This window comes from Mustelus asterias, chromosome 29 (assembly GCF_964213995.1).
Source record: "Mustelus asterias chromosome 29, sMusAst1.hap1.1, whole genome shotgun sequence".
NCBI classification, from domain to species: Eukaryota; Metazoa; Chordata; class Chondrichthyes; order Carcharhiniformes; family Triakidae; genus Mustelus; species Mustelus asterias.
Window position 1 is genome coordinate 11,735,070 of NC_135829.1, and position 21,775 is coordinate 11,756,844.

Here is a 21,775-nt window from a genome sequence, read left to right on the forward strand (position 1 = left end):
GGTGAACAGTTGGAAGCTTTTTCCCAGGGCAGAAATGACAATTACAAGGGGGGCACAATTTCAAAGTAAGGGGGGAAAGGTTCAGCGGAGATGTGCGGGGGGAAGTTTTTTACACAGAGAGTGATGGGGCCCTGGAATGCACTGCCAAGTGAGGTGGTCGAGGCAGACACATTTGAACATTTAAGACTTATCTGGATGGACACATGAACAGGCGGGGTATAGAGGGATACAGGCGGTTGGTCTAAATAGGACAACGTGATCGGCACAAGCTTGGTGGGCCAAAGGGCCTGTTCCTATGCTCTACTGTTCTTTGTTCTTTGTTAGATGCAGTTCTTGGGGCGAAGGGCATCAAGGGATATGGGGGGAAAGCAGGAACAGATTACTGAGTTGGATGATCAGCCATGATCATAATGAATGATGGAGTACGCTCGAAGGGCTGAATGGCCTCCTCCTGCTCCTATTTTCTATAGATGAGGCTCACTGCAATCACAAAACATTACAGTACCGATTCAGACCCATTGGGCCATCTAATCGGTACTGGTATTTTTCTCTATATGAGACCTCCAGTCTAATCTTTCCTTTTAATATTACTTCGTTTCAAGCAATGCTTTGTTGATGTGTTACCAAAATATCTGGAAAGAAATCACTTCAATCTTTTAAAAAATCAAGTTAAATCGTGTGTATATCTTTGTTTGGGTTACGTTTCTGTAATGTAACTTAGATGACAAGCTATGGTTCATTGCTTGGAGGACAGTAAGAGGGGAGGCGGTGGCCGAGTGGTATTATCGCTAGACTATTAATGCAGAAACTCAGCTAATGTTCCGGAGATCTGGGTTCGAATCCCACCACGGCAGATGGTGGCATTTGAATTCAATAAAAAATAACTGGAATTAAGAATCTACTGATGACCATGAAACCATTGTCGGAAAAACCCATCTGGTTCACTAATGTCCTTTAGGGAAGGAAATCTGCCGTCTTTACCTGGTCTGGCCTACATGTGAGCCACAGCAATGTGGTTGACTCTCAACTGCCCTCCAAGGGCAACTGGGGATGGGCAATAAATGCTGGCCAGCCAGTGATGCCCATGAATGAAAAAAAAAGTAAGGGATGAAAAGATTTATTTGCATTCATTCCTAAGATGTGGGTGTCGCTGGCTGGGCCCAGCATTTATTGCCCATCCCTAACTGCTCTTGAGAAGGTGGTGGTGAACTATCTTCTTGAACCGCTGCAGTCTATGTGGCGTAGGTATACCCATTGTGCTGTTGGGGTGGGAGTTCCTGGATTTTGACAGTGAAGAAATGGCCGATATATTCCCAAATCAGGATGGCGAGTGACTTGGAGGGGAACTGCTCTTGTCCTTCTCGGTGGTAGAGATCACAGCTCTTGAAAGGTGCTGCCAAAGGAGCCTTGGTGAGTTGCTGCATTGCAGGTAAAGGGAAAGTCACTACAATCCCAGATGACCACAGGCTGTGACTTAACCTGAGGATCGCCACACCTCAGGCAAGGGGCAAGGTTGAGAAGGCGGGCGGGTCCTTCATGAATAATCTTAGCTGATACAGGAATTGAACCCATGCTGTTGGCACCACTCTGCATCACTAACCAGCTGTCCAGCCAACTGAGCTAAACCAACACCCGCTACAATGCATCTTATAGCTGGTACACCCTGCTGTCATTGTGCATCAGTGATGGAAGGAGTGAGTGTTTAAGGTATTGGATGACGTGTCAGTCAAGAGGGCTGCTTTGTCCTGGATGGTGTCGAGCTTCATGAGTGCGGTTAGAGCCTCACTAATCTGGACAAAGAGAATGTGCCACCACACTTCTGACTTGTATCTTGTAGTTAGTGGACGGGCTTAAGGGAGTGAATTACTCACCTCAGGATTCCCTCCCTTTAGCCACAGTATCTATAGTGTTGGCTCAGTTCAGTTCCAGATCAATGGTAACCCGCAGAATGTTGATCTGGAGCTTTCAGCAATGGTAATGAAGTTAAAGTTTATTTTTTAGTGTCACAAGTAAGCTTACATTAACACTGCAATGAAGTTATTGTGAAAATCCCCTAGTTGCCACACCCCGGCACCTGTTCGGATACACTGAGGGACAATTTAGCATGGCCGATCCCCCTAACTTGCACATTTTTGGACACCAATGGGCAATTTAGCATGACCAATCCACCTAACCTACACATCTGGACACTAAGGGCAATTTAACATGGCCAATCCACCTAACCTGCACAGCTTTGGACACTAAAGGGCAATTTAGCATGGCCAATCCACCTAACCTACACATCTGGACACTAAGGGCAATTTAACATGGCCAATCCACCTAGCCTGCACAGCTTTGGACACTAAAGGGCAATTTAGCATGGCCAATCCACCTAAAATGGACATTTTTGGACTGTGGGAGGAAACCGGAGCATCCGGAGGAAACTCACACAGACACGGGGGTGAACATGCAAACTTCACACAGACAGTGACCCGAGGCCGGGAATTGAACCTGGGGCCCTTTACGCTGTGAGGCAGCAGTGCCAACCACTGTGCCACCACTGCCACCATGCTGCCTGTTTCCCCTAACAAGCTGGAAGTCTTCTGATGGGCCCTCTGTCTTTAAGAGACTGCCCACGACCCTTGGTTCGACAGGGAACCCATCACCATGTCAATTAAGAGTGCCTGTCCCCTCCTTTTACACCCCCCCATACCCACCCCCCCCCCCCCCCTTCAGGACCTGGAAACATCCCCGCTTCCTGTCCATCCCATCCCACGCAAAGCAAATGTTCGGCCCAGGCAACATACTCATCAAAGGTGTACCTAAAAAGTTCTCAGTAACCTGGAGATAACACCTCAGTTCAGGATGGTGGAGGAAGAAAGATGTTTTGATGCAATAATGTCGCGCCTTCTGATGACAGCCCAATGAATTGACGCACGACTCTTGATTGAAGTCGTGACGATGCTGGTTTCTGTAGCAGCTGGATAATAACTGTTCTTTGATCTGTCACCAAAGATAATGCCACAGCTAAACAACCCATCAGCTGTTTTTTTTTATTTATCTTGATAGCGCAGGGGCTGTTTATACTTGAGAGGTGCCTTCTATTGCTAGTTTTCATTTAATGTAATTATCTGTGGATAATGAGTGCACTATGCTTACTATTAAACAAACAAGGCGATAAGAACCTTGTGGACTGAATAGACGAAGTATAAACCAGCAGAGTCTTCGGAGGCAGAAGTCCCCTTCACCAGAATCCCTTTATTTACAATTCCGACAGCAGTACACAGAGTGCTATCAGTCAGCAGTCTACCCTCGGGAGTGCCAGAGGAACTGACACTCCCTGTTAAATACAAGGAAAAGACTCCCTGATTGGCCCATCAATTGACTCCTTAATCAGGGAGTTCATATTCCAATAGGCCAACCTCAATGGCCTGATTGAAGGCATTAGGGTCATCTAGTTCTAAAGCTGGCCAATGAATCAAATTGGGAAGGGTCATGTTCGGGCCTCTTGCGGCTGGGAGCAACACGATTCATGTCATTGCTGGGACCTGACTTCCTCTGACAGGTTGGCATCAAGGTGTTGCCGTTACCACAGCAACACAACAGCGCGACCTCTCTGCAGAGGGGTGGCACAAAACGGGGTAGATCAGGCTGCCCATCAGTGACCCTGGGGTCCACAGGGTATACTCAGTTGCCTCAGGTACAGAGAGAACGAGAGAGAGAGATACCTTCGTCTGCTTGCTGCCCTCACACCCTCTATCCACAGTACATTCAGTACAGGGCGGCACAGTGGCACAGTGGTTAGCACTGCTGCCTCAAAGCGCCAGGGACCCAGTTTCGATTCTGGCCTTGGTCACTGTCTGTGAGGAGTTTGCACGTTCTCCCCGTGTCTGCGTGGGTTTCCTCCGGGTGCTCCGGTTTCCTCCCACAGTCCGAAAGATGTGCAGGTTAGGTGGATTGGCCATGCTAAATTGCCCCTTGGTGTCAGGGGGATTAGCAGAGTAAATGTGTGGGGTTACGGGAGGCAGAATGGCCTCCTTTTGTATTGTAGAGATTCTATATCGGACACGATCTTACCGCTCGGTGACACCACGTTCCCACTGCGGCAAGGTCGGAGAATTTGGCAGCTAGCCAAATCTCCATTCACTGCGGCAAGGTGGGAAAATCCCACTGGCATGAACGGTGGGAAGATTCTGGTCATTGTGTGAGAAGGTCAGCCTGGGTGGGATTGTGATCAGTGCAGCCTCAATGGGCCGAATGGCCTCCTTCTGCACTGTCGGGATTCTATTATTCTATGAATTCATCCAACAATGCTCTCTGAATCCTTATCAACTGTGCCGACCATGAACAGGTTATTAGCTGGTTGGATGAGAACAGTTCCTCTGTAGTTTGGTAACAGTAATTGGTACATGTTTCCAGGAAAACTCTTGACTGACCCAGTTTGTGGTCCATTACAAGCCATTGTGTGGCCTCTTGTGAAACACATGACAAAGGTGGAAGATATTTTGATAAAAAGCTGTAGGAGTGAAAATAATTTTTATGCATACGTGTCCTCCCTTGGTTCATGAATAACATACTGGAATCCTGCATGGCTTCACCAGGTATGAGTTATTAGGTTTTTATTTTAAAAAGCTTTAATTTCTTGTGGCTAAACCCCATGCCAAGGTGCTGGGAATAATTTTCGCCAATCAGAATGCAGACCCGAGTCAAGGTGTGCACGAGACTGTGAGAGATGAGGAGGAATTTTTTTCCCTCAGAGGATAGGGAATCTGTGGAATTCTTTACCACAGAGGGCTGTGGAGGCTGGAACGTCATAAAATCACGACAGTGCAGAACAAGAATCCCACCCAGGCCTTATCCCCATAACTCCACGTATTTACCATACTAATCCCCCCTGAAACTAAGGATCAATTTAGCATGGACAATCGACCTAACCTGCAGATTTTTGGACAATAAGGGGCAATTTAGCATGGCCAATCCACCTAACCTGCAGATCTTTGGACAATAAGGGGCAATTTAGCATGGCCAATCTACCTAACCTGCAGATCTTTGGACAATAAGGGGCAATTTAGCATGGCCAATCCACCTAACCTGCACATCTTTGGACACTAAAGGGCAATTTAGCACAACCAATCCACCTAACCTACACATCTTTGGACACTAAGGAGCAATTTAGCATGGCCAATCCACCTAACCTGCACATCTTTGGACACTAAAGGGCAATTTAGCATGGCCAATCCACCTAATCTACACATCTTTGGACAATAAGGGGCAATTTAGCATTGCCAATCCACCTAACCTGCAGACCTTTGGACAATAAGGGGCAATTTAGCATGGCCTATCCACCTAACATACACATCGTAGGACACTCAGGGACAATTTATCATGGCCAATCCACCTAATCTACACATCTTTGGATAATAAGGGGCAATTTAGCATGGACAATCCATCTAACCTGCAAATCTTTGGACACTAAGGATCAATTTAGCATGGCCAATCCACCTAACCTGCACATTTTTAGACTGTGTGAGGAAACTGGAGCACCACGCAGACATGGGGAAAGCATGCCAGCTCCACACATACAGTGACCCGAGGCCGGAATCAAACACATGTCCCTGGTTCTGTGAGGCAGTATTGCTAACCACTGTGCCACCATGCCACCTTCTCTTCGCTTGTGTATGTGTTCGTGAGATTGCACAGCTTCCAAAAGTTAATGAACTCTGCTCCCTTCCTGCAGTGACCTTCATTGAATGCCTCAGCAGAATGTCGGACCCAAGTTGTCCCCGGACACTGCCACACTTCACACACTGCCTCTGCCAAGAGAGCAGTCATCTTGCAGCTGAAGTGCTGGCGTATGAATCACTACTCTGTCAGAGGGTCAGTGCAGACTCAATGGATCAAATGGCCTCCTCTTGCACTGGGATGCTATGAGAGAGGCGGACACTAGTTTTATTTGCACAGTGGAATGACTCCACGGAGGCGAAGGTCCTGTCACCAAAAGTTCCCTTATTTACAAGACATACCATACAACAGAGCGTGTGTGCTCCCTGCTTCAGCAGGCAGAGAGACTGACACACCTGCTTTAAATAGGGAACATGTGGCTCCCTGATTGGGCCATCAATTAGGACTCAACCAGGTGCATTTTTTGATGTGGACTCAATCAAGGATTTCTTTTGTTTCTGACAAATACGTTAATACAAAAACAGTTACAAATATTCAAAATATAAATATGAAAGATTCATTACCAATGGTAAACGCCATCCATTTCTCAATAACCTGCAATTACTAATTTCTATTTAGGAAGGGTTCATTGTCGGTTATAACTTTACAGGGCATTGCCCAGGACGCAATCAGGGAGCTCATACTCCAACAGGCCAACATCATTTGCCTGACTGAAGTCATCACACACAGTTAATTCCCTCATTTTTAATTGAATTTCGATTCCACAATGATGGCGCTAATGGGTCAATGGTCCCCCCATCCCATCCACATTACAGATTTTCCCCTCACCTCTTGCCACAATGGGAGCGGCAGGATTTGCGGGAATTCTCCCCACGTCTCCAACCTGGTGATAAACGCGATGCTGGTGGTGTTTGCAAATGCGCGACGGCCATCGGCTCCCCAGAGGATTAAGATGCCCTTTCTTTGTTTCAGAAGACAGAAAGCTCTTTGTGGGCATGCTGGGTAAACAGCAAACAGAGGACGATGTCAGGAGATTATTTGAATCCTTCGGCTCGATTGAAGAGTGCACCATTCTCCGAGGACCAGATGGAACCAGCAAAGGTTAGTCATCCCCTTTCTACCCTTATCTGCCTTAAACAGACTGTCTCCACTTGCTACCCAACTTGGACTTGAACGCCAGCCAGACGTTGTGTAGATAAGGTTGGCAAGTTAACCCAACAGCAGTGACATAGTTTAATTTTAATGTTTATCTATTAATAGCATAAGTAGGCTTACTTCACCTTTCATTTCTGTATCTCCCACTTCACCCACTCATGGTGGCACAGTGGTTAGCACTGCTGCCTCGCAGTGCCAGGGACCCGGTTCGATTCCTGGCTTGGGTCACTGTTTGTGTGGAGTTTACATGTTCTCCACGTGTCTGCATGGATTTCCTCCAGGTGCTCCGGTTTCCTCCCACAGTCTGAAAGACGTGCTAGTTAGGTGCATTGACCCGAACAGGTAGCAGAGTGTGGCAACAAGGGGAATTTCACAGTAACTTCATTGCATTGTTAATGTAAGCCTACTGGTGACTAATAAATAAACTTTAACTTTAACTCTGTCCAGCTCAATGTGATGATGTGGAGATGCCAGCATTGGACTGGGGTGGGCACAGTAAGAAGTCTCACAACACCAGGTTAAAATCCAACAGGTTTATTTGGTAGGACAAGCTTTTGGAGCACTGCCCCTTCAGGCAGTGCTCTGGACGCTTGTGCTACCAAATAAACCTGTTGGACTTTAACCTGGTGTTGTGAGACTTCTTACCCAGCTCAATGTGTCCAGCCTATCCCTTCCAAATATTTCCAAATCCTCTTCTCCTGCCTCCTTAACTCCAGTGTCTCACTTCTCAACTTCTTTACTCTCCTCCTAGCCCATCTCCAGACCGGTGCCAACGCCCACCCCCTACTCCACTTCAATAGCGTAAAACCAGAGGGTTCAAGTTTATATTTCTCACCATGGAACTTAAAGTCACCTCAAAATAAGTTGAGAAGTTTTATTTATTAGTGTCACAAGTAGGCTTACCTTAACATTGCAATGAAGTTACTGTGAAAATCCCCTAGTCGCCACACTCTGGCGCCTGTTCGGGTTACACTGAGGGAGTATTTAGCCCGTCCAATGTACCTAACCAGTACATCTCTCGGACTGTGGGAGGAAACCGGAGCATGCGGAGGAAACCCACACAGACACGAGGAGAATGTGCAAACTCCACACAGACAGTGACCCGAGCCGGGAATCGAACCCGGGTCCCTGGCGCTGCGAGGCAGCAATGCTAACCACTGTGCCACCATGCCGCCCTCACATCGTTAGGTCGCTTCAAGCGATTGACAACTGACAAGATTGACAATGGTTTACCAATCTGCTGATTTTGTGAACCATTTCAGGAGTTAGCCAGCTTAGTTATCGAATCAAGATTAGCTTTGGGTTTTTATTTATTTGATTTGATATGATTTAATTCAATTTGATTTGATTTCATAGAATCCCTACAGTGCAGAAGGAGGCCATTTGGGCCATCAAGCCTGCACTGACCACAATCCCACCCAGGCCCTATCCCTCTTACCCTATGTATTTACGTTGCTAGTCCCCCTGACACAGAGGGCCAATTCACCTAACCTGCACATCTTTGGAGTGTGGGAGGAAACCGGAGCACCTGGAGGAAACCCACGCAGACACGGGGAGAATGTGCAGACTCCACACAGACAGTCACCCGAGGCCGGGAATTGAACCCGGGTCCCTGGCGCTGTGAGGCAACAGTGCTAACCACTGTGCCATCATGCCTTCCATTTGATTTGATTTAATTTGATTTATTATTGTCACATGTATTGGGATACAGTGAAAAGTATTGTTTCTTGAGCGCTATATAGACAAAGTATACCGTTCATAGAGAAGGAAAGGAGAGTGCAGAATGTAGTGTTACAGTCATTGCTGTTGAGAGGGATATGGGCCAAACGCAGGCAAATGGGACTAGTTCAGTTTAGGAAATCTGGTCGGCATGGACAAGTTGGGCTGAAGGGCCTGTTTCCATGCTGTATATTTCTATGACTCTGTGACTCTAGTCATGATGTGGAGATGCCGGCGTTGGACTGGGGTAAACACAGTAAGAAGTTTAACAACACCAGTTGTCCAACAGGTTTATTTGGGGGCCAATGGTTCCGTGACTCTATACAGACAAAGCATTCATAGAGTACATAGGGGAAAGGAAAGGAGAGAGTGCAGAATGTAGTGTTACAGTCATAGCTAGGGTGTAGAGAAAGATCAACTTAATGCAAGGTAGGTCCATTCAAAAGCAGACTCATTTAAACTGGGATCTAATTGTTTAAACGATTGATTCGCTACTGTCCACTGTTGAGGTAGCTGGCTTTCCTTTTATTCACTTATATGTTGTCAGCATCGCTGTCTAGGCCAGCATTTCCTGCCCATCCCTAATTGCCCTTGAGAAGCTGGTGGGGACCCACCTTCTTGAATCGCTGCAGTCCATGTGGTGTAGGTACACCAAATACCAAATAAACCTGTTGGACTTTAACCTGGTGCTGTTAGACTTCTTACTGTGTAGGTACACCCACGGTGCTGTTCCAGATACTCCAGTGGTTAGCACTGCTGCCTCACGGTGCCACAGGGACCTGGGTTTGATTCCAGCCTTGGGTGACTGTCTGTGTGGAGCCTGCATGTTCTCCCCATGTCTGCGTGGGTTTCCTCCGGCTGCTCCGGTTTCCTCCCACACTCCAAAGATGTGCAGGGAAACAGGCAGGAGAATGGAGTTGAGAAACTTATTAGCCATGATCGAATGGCGGAGCAGACTCGATGGGCCGAATGGTCTAATTCTGCTTCTATATCTTATGGCCTTATGGTCTTAGGTTAGTTGGATTGGCCAAGCTAAATTATCTCTTAGTGACCAAAGATTTGTAGGTTAGGGAGATTAGTGGGTAAATGTGTAGGGTTACAGAGATATTGCCTGGATAAGATGCTCTGTCAGAGAGTCTGTGCTGACTTGATGGGCCAAATGGCCTCTTTCTGCACCGTAGGGATTCTATGGTTCTATCTGACCCGGCGACAGTGAAAGAACGATAATGTAGTTCAAAGTCAGGATGGTGTGGGTCTTGGAGGGGAATTTGCAGATCATAAGATATAGGAGCAAAATTAGTCCATTCGGCCCATCGAGTCTGCGCCACCATTCTCAACCCCATTCTTCTGACTTTTCCCCAGAACCTTTAATCCCCTTACCAATCAAGAACCTCTGTCTTAAAAACACTCAATGACCCGGCTTCCACAGCCTTCTGTGGCAATGAATTCCACAGATTCACCACCCTCTGGCTGAAGAAATTCCTCCTCGTCTCGGTTCTAAAGGGTCGTCCCTTTACTTTGAGGCTGTGCCCTCGGATCTCCGACTAATGGAAACATCTTCCCCACGTCCACTCTATCCAGGCCTTTCAGTATCCTGTAAGTTTCAATGAGATCCCACTTCATCCTTCTGAACTCCATCGAGTACAGACCCAGAGTCCTCAAACGCTCCTCGTACGTCAAGCTTTTCACTCCCGCAATCATTCTCATGAACCTCCTTGGGATCCTCTCCAGAGACGTGGGGTGTGGGGGGGGCGGGGGGGTGGGGGGGAGGGGTGAGGGGGTGGTCGTTGAAAGGTGTTGCTGAAGTAACCTTCATGAGTTGCTGCAGGGCACATTGCACACTACTGCCACTGGGATCCAGTGGGGGAGGGCGCAAATGGTTATGTTGATAGATAGAATGCCAACCTAGTGGGTGTTGTTGGAACTGCGCTCGTTCAGGCAAGTGGGGAGTATTCCATCACACTCCTGTCTTGTCTATTTCAGATGGTGGGAAGCCTGGGTGTGAGTGACTCTCCCCAGAAAACCCGGCCCTCTGATCTACCCTTCTCCCAGACTATTTATATGGCTCAAACCAAAAGAGAAAATGCTGGAAAATCTCAGCAGGTCTGGCAGCATCTGTAAGGAGAGAAAAGAGCTGACGTTTCAGGTCCAGATGACCCTTTGTCAAAACTAAAAGGCAGAGAAAGTGGGAGATATTTATACTGCAGGGGGAGGGAATGAAAGATGAGTCATAGCCACAGAAACCAGGGGAAAGGCTGCTAATGGCAGCCCATAGAGAGAATAGAAGGTGTGAATGGCTAAAAGGCAGAGAAGCTGAAATCAGAGGGTAAACTGTGACAGATGAAGAGGTGGGGGGAGGGGGGAGATGGGTGGGAGAGAGGTAAAATTGAGAAAAAGGGGGGGAAGGGGAAGCAAAGGGGGAGAAAAGGGGAATGGGGGATAAAATAGGGGGAAAAAGTAGGGGGGGTGGAAGAACATAGAACAGTACAGCACAGTACAGGCCCTTCGGCCCTCGATGTTGTGCCGAGCTTTGTCCGAAACCAAGATCAAGCTATCCCACTCCCTACCATTCTGGTGTGCTCCATGTGCTTATCCAATAACCGCTTGAAAGTTCCTAAAGTGTCCGACTCCACTATCACAGCAGGCAGTCCATTCCACAACCCAACCACTCTCCGAGTAAAGAACCTACATCGGACATCCCTCCTATATCTCCCACCACGAACCCTATAGTTATGCCCCCTAGTAACAGCTACATCCACCCGAGGAAATAGTCTCTGAACGTCCACTCTATCAATCCCCCTCATCATCTTATAAACCTCTATTAAGTCGCCTCTCATCCTCCTCCGCTCTAAAGAGAAAAGCCCTAGCTCCCTCGACCTTTCCTCATAAGACCTACCCCCCAAACCAGGCAGCATCCTGGTAAATCTCCTTTGCACTCTTTCCAATGCTTCCACGTCCTTCCTATAGTGAGGTGACCAGAACTGCACACATTAAAGAAAAATAAAGAAAGACAATGAAGAAATAAAAGGTGCAAAATAAAATTGATACGGCTGGTCCAGTTAGGTTTCTAATCAATAGTAACCCAAGGTTTTGATCTGGGGAGGGAGGAAGTTGCAGAGGGGGAATCGGGGGTGGGCTGGGGGGTATTTCAGTGATGGTAATGCCATTAAAGATTAAGTAGAAGTGGTCACTGCCTGGCACTCGGTCAGTAAGGTGAATACCAGTCCGCTATCCGACGGGTTAAGTTGATTTGGCCATTGACCGATATTCTCCCATTTGCTGCGCTCTTTTCTATAGAAAATAGAAGGTTGCAGGATGACCGAAGAGATGTGGAGGAAATGTCTCTTCTTGTAGGCGAGTCCAAAAATCATAGAATAGAATCCCGACAGTACAGAAAGAGGCCATTCGGCCCATCGAGTCTGCACCGACCACAATCCCACCCAGGCCCTACCCCCATATCCCTACATATTTTACCCACTAACCCCTCTAACCTACGCAGCTCAGGACACTAAGGACAATTTTTTTTTTAGCATGGCCAATCAACCTAACCTGCACATCTTTGGACTGTGGGAGGAAACCGGAGCACCCGAAGGAAACCCACGCAGACACGAGGAGAATGTGCAAGCTCCACACAGACAGTGACCCAAGCCGGGAATCGAACCCAGGTCCCTGGAGCTGTGAAGCAGCAGTGCTAACCCACTGTGCCGCCCCGAGGGTCAGAGGGTTATGAGCATAAATAGTGGGCGAGTTTTTACAGCCTCACTCGTCCCGGAACCATAAAGTCCTGCCCGAGGTCAACAGAACTTGCCACGTCCCGGCCAAATTTTCTGTCCCGCCCGCTACGATTCCCGTGGCGGGCATGATGGGAAAATTGCCCCCAGGGAATCGCCCTTTTGTGTGGAACTTGCTACCACATAGGTTGGTTGAGGTGATTAAGATAGATGAGCGTCCCAAGAGAAAGTAGTCCAGTAAGAAGTCTCACAACACCAGGTTAAAGTCCAACAGGTTTTTATTTTGGAATCGCGAGCTTTCGGAGCGCTGCTCCTTCATCAGGTGAGTGGCCCCACCCACTGACCTGCATTTCTCCCAGACTATTTATATGGCCCAACCCAAAAGAGAAAATGCTGGAAAATCTCAGTCGGTCTGGCAGCATCTGTAAGGGGAGAAAAGAGCCGACGTTTCGAGTCCACATGACCCTTTGTCAAAGGGTCACCTGATGAAGGAGCAGCGCTCCGAAAGCTCGTGATTCCAAATAAACCTGTTGGACTTTAGCCTGGTGTTGTGAGACTTCTTACTGTGCCCACCCCAGTCCAACGCCGGCATCTCCACATCAAGGAAAAGTAGATTTATGCTAACAGGATTGGATGAAGAGACATTAACAGGAGATGGCAATGGTGCATACATGCTAGGAATGGAGCAGCTGGGCCGAATGGCCCGTCCCTGGGCTGTAGACGGGATTGGTAACTCACCGTCGCGTTCCCAATGTGTCGCGATTACGGCCCTGCAATTTGTTGAACACCAAGAGAGTGGGGCATCATGAGAAATAATCTCGCAATCAGATAATTCTCTCTGCTTTCTTGTCTCTTTTTTTTTCCCCTCTCCTCCCAGGCTGTGCTTTTGTAAAATATTCCTCTCACGCAGAAGCCCAGGCAGCCATTAACAGCCTGCACGGAAGCCAGACTATGCCAGTAAGTCAGACGCGAAGGAAACAAGCTCATGAATAATTTGAGGCTTGTCGAGCACTCTGATGGTATTTACTTACCTTGCGTTGTCACTGATATTATAAAGGTCTCTGCAGCATGTTCATCTACGCTTTGCCTCATTAAAAATAACGCGATATGCCTATATATATGTAGTTATCTGCAAAAGCTGGACCTGGAAGATTACAATGCCATCTTTACTTTTCAATACAACTTACTGCTGGGTTGAAGATTATCATCGTTAACCTCCTCCCCTCAATTGCATAGACGATCCTTTCAATAGCATAAAACCAGAGGGTTCAAGATTATCGTTCTCACTATCCAGAACTTAAAGTCATCTCAAAATAAGTTCAAAAGCTTATTTATTAGTGTCACAAGTAGGCTTACCTTAACACGGCAATGCAGTCACCTGTGAAAATCCCCTAGTCGCCACACTTCGACACCTGTTCGGGTACACTGGGGGAGAATTTAAAGTTTAAAGTTTATTTATTAGTGTCATAAGTAGGCGTACATTAACGCTGCAATGCAGTCACTGTGAAAATCCCTCAGTCGCCACACTCTGGTGCCTTGTCGGGTGCACTGAGGGAGAATTACAGTTTAAAGTTTATTTACTTGTGTCACAAATAGGCTTACATTAACACTGCAATGAAGTTGCTGTGAAAATCTCCTGGTTGCCACACTCTGGCGCCTGTTCGGGTACACTGAGGGGGAATTTTACACAGCCGATGCACCTAACCAGCATATCTTTCGGACTGTGGGAGGAAACTGGAGCACCCGGAGGAAACCCACGCAGACACGGGGAGAACGTGCAGACTCCGCACAGACAGTGACCCAAGCCGGGAATGGAACCCGGGTCCCTGGCGCTGTGAGGCAGCAGTGCTAACCACTGTGCCACCATGGCACCAAAGTACAATAACTGTTTTATTTCTCTCTTTATTCCTCAGCTTCCCCTTCTTTTTTCTTGGCGTTGTTTTTCCCTGGTGAAGGAATTATTCTGTGAGCGAGGCCATGTTTTCAGAGAAGCATAGAATTGTTGCAGCACGGATGAGGCCGTTTGGTCCTTTGTATCCCTGCCGGTTCTGTGCATGAGCAAATCAGCTCGTCCCACGCCTCAGGCTTTCGTTGGAGCCCAGCAGATATATTCGAGATGTTTATCCCATTCTCTTTTGAAATCCACAATTGAATCTGCATCCACCACGCTCACAGGCAGTGCATTCCAACCAGTCGCTGTGTTAACAAAAAAATGCTTTTCCTCATGTTGCCGCCATTGGTTCTTTTGCGACTCACCTTATTTTGGGGTCCTCTGTGAGCTTCTGTCGTGGACTCTGATGTCAGACTTTTAATTGATCACAACTTTACCTTTCAAGTAACCAGACCAAGTCACAGAGTTCTCTTAAACAGATATTTCTAATCAAGCTATAGCAAGGACGCTGGACAGCCACAGCTCACAGTCTGTAATGAGCCAGAGCCCAGAATTCAGGAATACATGAGCAATTATAGTTTCAAATTCGAGTACAAGTAATTAGCCGAACACGAATCAAGGTATAGGAAACTACTTCTATCCACTCACACTTATTATGGGTGGAACGGTGGCACAGTGGTTAGCACTGCTGACTCACAGCACCAGGGACGCAGGTTCAATTCTGGCCTCGGGTCACTGTCTGTGTGGAGTTTGCACTTTCACCCCCGTGTCTGCGTGGGTTTCCTCCGGGTGCTCCGGTTTCCTCCCACACTCCAAAGATGTGCGGATTAGGTTGATTGGCCATGCTAAATTGACCGTAATGTTAGGGGGATTAGCAGGGTAAATGAGGGGTTATGGGAATAGGGCCTGGGTGGGATTGTGGTCGGTACAGACTCGATGGGCCGAATGACCTCCTTCTGTACTGTAGGGATTCTGTGATTCTATGATTGACTAAGGTTGCATCATTCATAAGGTACTGGTATTAAAACCAATCGCAATCACCTCACGCTTGCTTGATTATAATATCCAATCAGCATTAATATTTAATCTGTTAGTTGACCTAATTCAGCATTGTTCCAAGTTATCATTGATGGCCCAGTTTGTGTCAGTGTCTGTGGACATCACTCCCTTATTCCAGTTCCAAATGTCGGATTGAATGAATTCTCTCAGACTAAAGGCCTTGATGCTTATCTGTGAAGACTTGTACAAAGACCTTTTTTGTTCTCATAGCAGCTTACGTGACTTTTAAACTTGTATGATCATTAACCCTTTCAGCTTCAGTCATGAGAGTCAGGTACACCTAATGAGGAAATTGTAACCTAGATTGAACGGCTAGAGTCAGTAGTGGGCCACCAGCAACCCGGGGGGCCACATGTGGCCCAACTGGGTTCTGAGTGTGGCCCAGGAGACACTTTGTTGACCATTGCCCCACGCAGTGTTGCCACACTCCGCTGATTTCCATCCGTGTAGTTTTTTTCCTTCCGGTGTGACTGAAGTGATTCACACACAAAGCGAGGGTGAGTGAAGTAAAGTGTGTACAGCACTTTTCAGAGGCGAGCTGGCAAGTCCTCCTGTGATCATGGCCCAGTGTAACCTCTCAGACAATAACAGCAAAACACATCTACTGGTTACTATCTGTGTGAGCTTGCTGTGCACAAATTGGTTGTTGTGTTTCCCACATAACACTTCAAAAGTAATCAATTGACAATAAAGTGCCGAGGGGGATCTTGGGGTGATGGAAAGTAGGCATACCGATTTCTTTCGTGGGTGGCACGGCGGCACAGTGGCGAGCACGGCTGCCTCACAGCACCAGTGAACCAGGTTCAGTTCCAGTCTTGGGTGACTGTCTGTGTGGAGTTTGCACATTCTGTCCCTGTTTGTGTAGGTTTCCTCCGGGTGCTCCGGTTTCCTCCCACAGTCCAAAGATGTGTGGGTCAAGTGCATTGGCCATGTAAAATTTCCCCTTAGTGTCCAAAGGTGTGTAGGTTAGGTGGATTGGCCATGCTAAATTGGCCCTTAGTGTCCAAAGATGTGCAGGTTAGGTGGATTGGCCATGCTAAATTGGCCCTTAGTGTCCAAAGATGTGCAGATTAGGTGGATTGGCCATGCTAAATTGACCCTGAGTGTCCAAAGATGTGCAGGTTAGGTGGATTGGCCATGCTAAATTGCCGCTTACTGCCCCAAGATGTGCAGGATAGGTGGATTGGCCATGCTAAATTGCCCCTTAGTGTCCAAAGATGTGCAGGTTAGGTGGATTGGCCATGCAAAATTGGCCCCTAGTGTCCAAAGATGTGCAGGTTAGGTTGATTGGCCATGCAAAATTGCCCCTTAGTGTCCATAGATGTGCAGGTTAGCTGGATTGGCCATGCTAAATTGGCCCTTAGTATCCAAAGATGTGTAGTTTAGGGGGATTAGTGGGGTAAATGCGTGTATTACAGGGATACGGTGGGGGGGGGTGGGGGGGGGGGGGTGAGGGCCTACGTAAGATGCTCTGTTGGAGAGCAGGTGCAAACTCGATGGGCCAAATGATCTCCTTCTACACTGCATGGATTCTATGGATTCTATGCCACATGTTTGTCATCCAGGGTTTTTCTATCTACCCTACCTGAACAAAGAACAAAGAACAGTACAGCACAGGAATAGGCCCTTTGGCCCATCAAGTCTGTGCCGACACAGATGCCTCTCTAATCTAATATTTTCTTGCCTCTACGTGGTCCATATCCCTCTATTCCCTGCCTATTCATCTATCTATCCAGATGCCTCTTGAACGTGGTTCTAGAATCTGCCTCCACCACCTCCTCCGGCAGCGCGTTCCAGGCATTCAGCACCCTCTGTGTGAAAAACTTGCCTCTTACATCTCCTTTAAACTTTCCCCCTCTCACTTTCAACCTATTCCCCTGAGTAATTGACCCTTCGACCCTGGGAAAAAGACTCTGATTATCCACTCGATTCCAAGCCTGTCATAATCTTGTAAACCTCTATCAGGTACCCCTTCACCCTCCAGCACTCCAATGAAAACAATCCAAGTTTGTTCAACCTTTCTCAATCGTCCATAACCTCCAAACCAGGCAACATCCTGGTAAACCTCTTCTGCACCCTTTCCAATGCATCAACATCCTTCTGGTAGTCTGGCGATCAGAATTGTACACAATATTCCAAATACGGCCTAACCAAAGTCTCACACAGCTGCAACGTGATTTTCCAATTCCTATACTCAACATCCTGACCGATGAAGGCCAGAATGCCATGCGCCTTCTTGACCACCTTGTCCACCTGAGTTGCCACCTTCAGGGAACTGCAGATCTGCACACTGAGAGCCCTCTGTATGCTAATATTTCTCAGGGCTCTACCATTTACTGTCCTTCTACTGTAGACCTTCCAAATTGCATCACCTCACATTTGTCCGGATTAAATTCCATCTGCCATCTTTCGGCCCAGGTCTCCAGCTGATTTATATCCTGCTGTACCCTCTAACAATCCTCCTCACTATCCGCTACTCCCCCAATTTTTGTATCATCTGCAAATCTCCAATTCAGACTACGTTTTCCTCTGGGTCATTTATATATATTACAAACAACACCTGCCTTAATACCTTGAAAGCTATGGGCAGATCCCTCCATCGCCTTCTAAATTCCTAGGATTCACCCTAGTGTATGTAATCTCTCTTTGTAATTTAACCCCTATCCTGGTGATGTGTCTTGTTACCTGCCCACAGCACCTTCAACGGTACTGCACCTTCTCATTGCAGCACTGGAGTGTTTGGGCTAGATTTCTATTGACAAATCCTTCAACTGCAGTGAATGGAGCTTTGTTTGTATCCCACAAGCTTCCAACTCAGAAATGGGAATGCTACCAACTGAACCACTTCAGGGAGGCGATAGCCTAGTGCTAGACCATTAATCCAGGAACTCAGCAAACTTTCTGGGGACCTGGGTTTGAATCCAGCCACAGCAGATGGTGGAATTTGAATTGAAAAATAAATTGGAATTAGGAATCTACTGATGACCATGAAATCATTGTCGATTGTTGTAAAAACCCATCTGGTTCACTAATGTCCTTCAGAGAAGGAAATCATAGCATCATACAGTGCAGAAGGAGGCCATTTGGCCCATCGAGTCTGCACCAACCACAATCCCACCCAGGCCCTATCCCCGTAACCCCATGCATTTACCCTAGCTAGTTCCCCTGACACTAAGGGGCAATTTAGCATGGCTAATCCACCTAACTCGCACATCTTTGGACTGTGCGAGGAAACCGGGGCACCCAGAGGAAACCCATGCAGATACGGGAGAACATGCAAACTCAAATCAAATCAAATCAAATATTAAGCTGATCTTTCTCTATACCCTAGATATAACCGTAACACTACATTCTGCACCAAATCTGCACATCTTTGGACACTAAGTGGTAATTTAGCGTGGCCAATCCACCTAACCAGCATGTCTTTGGACTGTGGGAGGAAACTGGAGCACCCGGAGGAAACCCACGCAGACACGGGGAGAACGTGCAAACTCCATACAGGCAGCGACCCAAGCCGGGAATCAAACCCGGGTCCCTGGCGCTGTGAGGCAGCAGTGTTAACCACTGTGCCACCCCTAAATCTGCCATCCTTACCCGGTCTGACCTACATGTGACTCCAGAGCCACAGCAATGTGGTTGACTCTCAACTGCCCTCGAGCAACTAGGAATGGGCAACAAATGTTGGCCCATGCATCACAAATGGATGAAAAATAAAAAACGCAGCTGTACGAGATAATGAAAAATGCATTAACTTGCATTTGATGGCAAGATGCATTGAGGAGTGGCCAATATCATTGATGGTCTTGTGTGAACATGCGTCATAGCCTTTTGTCTAGTGTGTTTTTTGCATCAAAGCCCTCTCTGATTTATATGGGTTCTCCCAATTGGCCACTGCCATTACTTCTCACAATCGTGAGACTCAATCATTTTGAGGGAGTATCTGATTTACGTCAAAAATTACAAAGAAAAAGAGGCAGCCTGGTTAAAAAAACCTGGCTGCAAACACAGGCAGGTGGTGAAGCGAAGTTAGAGAGGGTCATATTTCACTGCAATGTATTAAGCTATCGATCTTCAGTACTTAAGCCTCAAAGCATCAGTGTTCACTCTAACCGTGTGATATTCTGCAATTGATCCTTAAGCAATCGCGTGTCGTTGCCAAAAGTCTCTTGCGTTACTCAAATGGGAAAGGAAAAGTAGCATTTGAAGTATTGGGACGACACAGTGGTTAGCACTGCTGCCTCACGATGCTAGGGACCCAGGTTCAATTCCAATCCAATCAAGGCAGCAGTTGGATATTTGGAGGGATAGTCGGGTAAGTAGATGAGGGATAGTCATGCCAGGTTGGGGGTAAGCCCAGGTGTTAAGAGTGGGGGGGGTTAGTCAGATAGGGTGGCATGGTAGCAGAGTGGCTAGAACTGCTGCCTCACGGCACCAGGGTTCAATTCCGGCCTCGCGTGACTGTGTAGAGTTTGTACGTTCTCCCCGTGTCTGCGTGGGTTTCCTCCCACAGTCTGAAAGACCTGCTGGTTAGGTGCATTGGCCATGCTAAATTCTCCCTCAGTTTGGTTTGATTTGATTCATTAATGTCGCATGTATTAGTACACAGTGAAAAGTATTGTTTCTTGGGCGCTATACAGACAAAGCATACCATTCATGGGGAAGGAAAGGAGAGAGTGCAGAATCTGGTGATACAGTCATAGCTAGGGTGTAGAGAAAGATCAACTTAGTGCGAGGTAGGTCCATTCAAAAGTCTGATGGCAGCAGGGAAGAAGCTGTTCTTGAGTCAGTTGGTACGTGACTTCAGTGTACCCAAACAGGTGCCAGAGTGTGGCGACTAGCGGATTTTCATAGTAACTTCATTGCAGTGTTAATGTAAGCCTACTACACGAATAAATAAACTTTAAAACTTGTAACTCCGCAGAGTTGCAAAGCGGACAGGAGTCCAAACGGCCAGCCAAGGTGTTCCTGTCCTGCTGAATGTCTCTTTCTCTCCTCTCTTCCAGGGCGCATCGTCCAGTCTGGTGGTGAAATTTGCAGACACGGATAAGGAGCGCACTCTGCGGCGCATGCACCAGATGGCAGGGCAGCTTGGCATCTTTAATCCGATGGCAATCCAGTTTGGCGCATACGGAGCATACACTCAAGCGGTAGGTAAACCAGCCACCTGCCAGCCTCAATACGCCAACGCCACAGTCCACTAAATTAGGCACAGATGGCGTGATGAGTTTATTTTGCTCCTTCATGCCAGGGGCTTCACAGCCCTGGATCAATGGACTGGAGGACATTCAGCCCATCACTTTCATGCCATCCCTCCGAAAAATGGATCTATTTCACACCAATTGCTTTATGGATTCGTCTTTTCCCTCTCTCTGGAATTGTGCTTCCTGTGCCAACAGCCCTCTGTGTTTGAGGAATTCCTTCCAACATCTCCCTTTGATTCCTCAGTGCTAAACTTTAAATGGATGCCCTTTATTGTACCAGCTCTCAGACCAATGGGCATCACTTTTAATTGGCAAAACCCTTCGCAATCCTGAACCTTTCTATCAGACCACCGATTAACCTTCTGTTTTCAAGTGAAAATCGCTCCAGTTTCCCCAGTGCTCTTTCATTAAGAAAAAACAATTGACAAATTCATAAGTGTGCTCTGTACATCTGATATCTGGGCCAGTGTTAGGGGCCAGGTCAGAAAGTCCAGGGCGGCACGGTGGCACAGTGGTTAGCACTACTGCTTCACAGCACCAGGGACCCGGCTTCGATTGCTGGCTTGGGTCACCCTCTGTGCAGAGTCTGCACGTTCTCCCCGCGTCTGCGTGGGTTTCCTCCGGGTGCTCCGGTTTCCTCCCACAATCCAAAAGTCATGCTGGTTAAGTGCATTGGCCAGCACCCGAGTTCGTTTCCGGCCTCGGATTACTGTCTATGTGGAGTTCTTCCCATGTCTGCGAGGGTTTCCTCCCACAGTCCAAAAGACGTGCTGGTTAGGTACATTGGCCATGCTAAATTCTCCCTCAGTGTACCCGAACAGGCGCCGGAGTGTGGTGACGAGGGGATTTTCACAGTAACTTCATTGCAGTGTTAATGTGACACTACTTGTGACACTAATAAATAAACTTTAAAAAAAAACCATGGTATGTTCTGGAGTTAACCTAAACCCCAACTTTTTTAGATTTTGGCATTAGGGTGAGCATAAGATGTTTCACTCCAGGTATGATTCAAGTGACCCACTAGGAAGCTTTTATCAAAACAAACTTTATGCTTAACAATACAGTTAAAATATAATAAAAAGAATTTGTGTATATTTTACCAATTGGAAATACTTACACATGACAAGGTATAATTCTTAACAGCTAACCATTTCCAAAGTTCCAATGTAAACAGTATCTTCATAGACATAAATCCCTTTTTTTAAGCACAAAAACAGATATGCTCTGTATGTGGGCAGATGCAGAAAAATATCTCTCTTCTGTCTCCCACGCAACAACCTCCAGAGAAAGATACATCCCCAAATTGCAGAATCTCAAAGAAAGAGACTGAATTTTTACAGAACCCAATCTCCAAATCC

The 21,775-nt window shown here is 47.2% G+C and overlaps 1 protein-coding gene across 50 annotated transcripts in view; it reads left to right on the top strand.

Moving 5' to 3' along the window:
* Window positions 1–21,775, top strand: part of LOC144480519 (CUGBP Elav-like family member 4) — a 786,252-nt gene that overhangs the window by 713,025 nt on the left and 51,452 nt on the right. For 24 of the 50 annotated variants that reach the window (XM_078200058.1, XM_078200078.1, XM_078200061.1 and 21 more), the window contains 3 exons: window positions 6,637–6,762; window positions 13,144–13,223; window positions 20,220–20,363. In XM_078200058.1, coding sequence (XP_078056184.1) covers window positions 6,637–6,762; window positions 13,144–13,223; window positions 20,220–20,363 — 350 coding nt within the window. Of the gene's footprint in view, window positions 1–6,633; window positions 6,763–13,143; window positions 13,224–20,219; window positions 20,364–21,775 lie in introns of all 50 variants that reach the window. The other 26 variants (XM_078200066.1, XM_078200081.1, XM_078200060.1 and 23 more) reach the window with 3 other exon arrangements.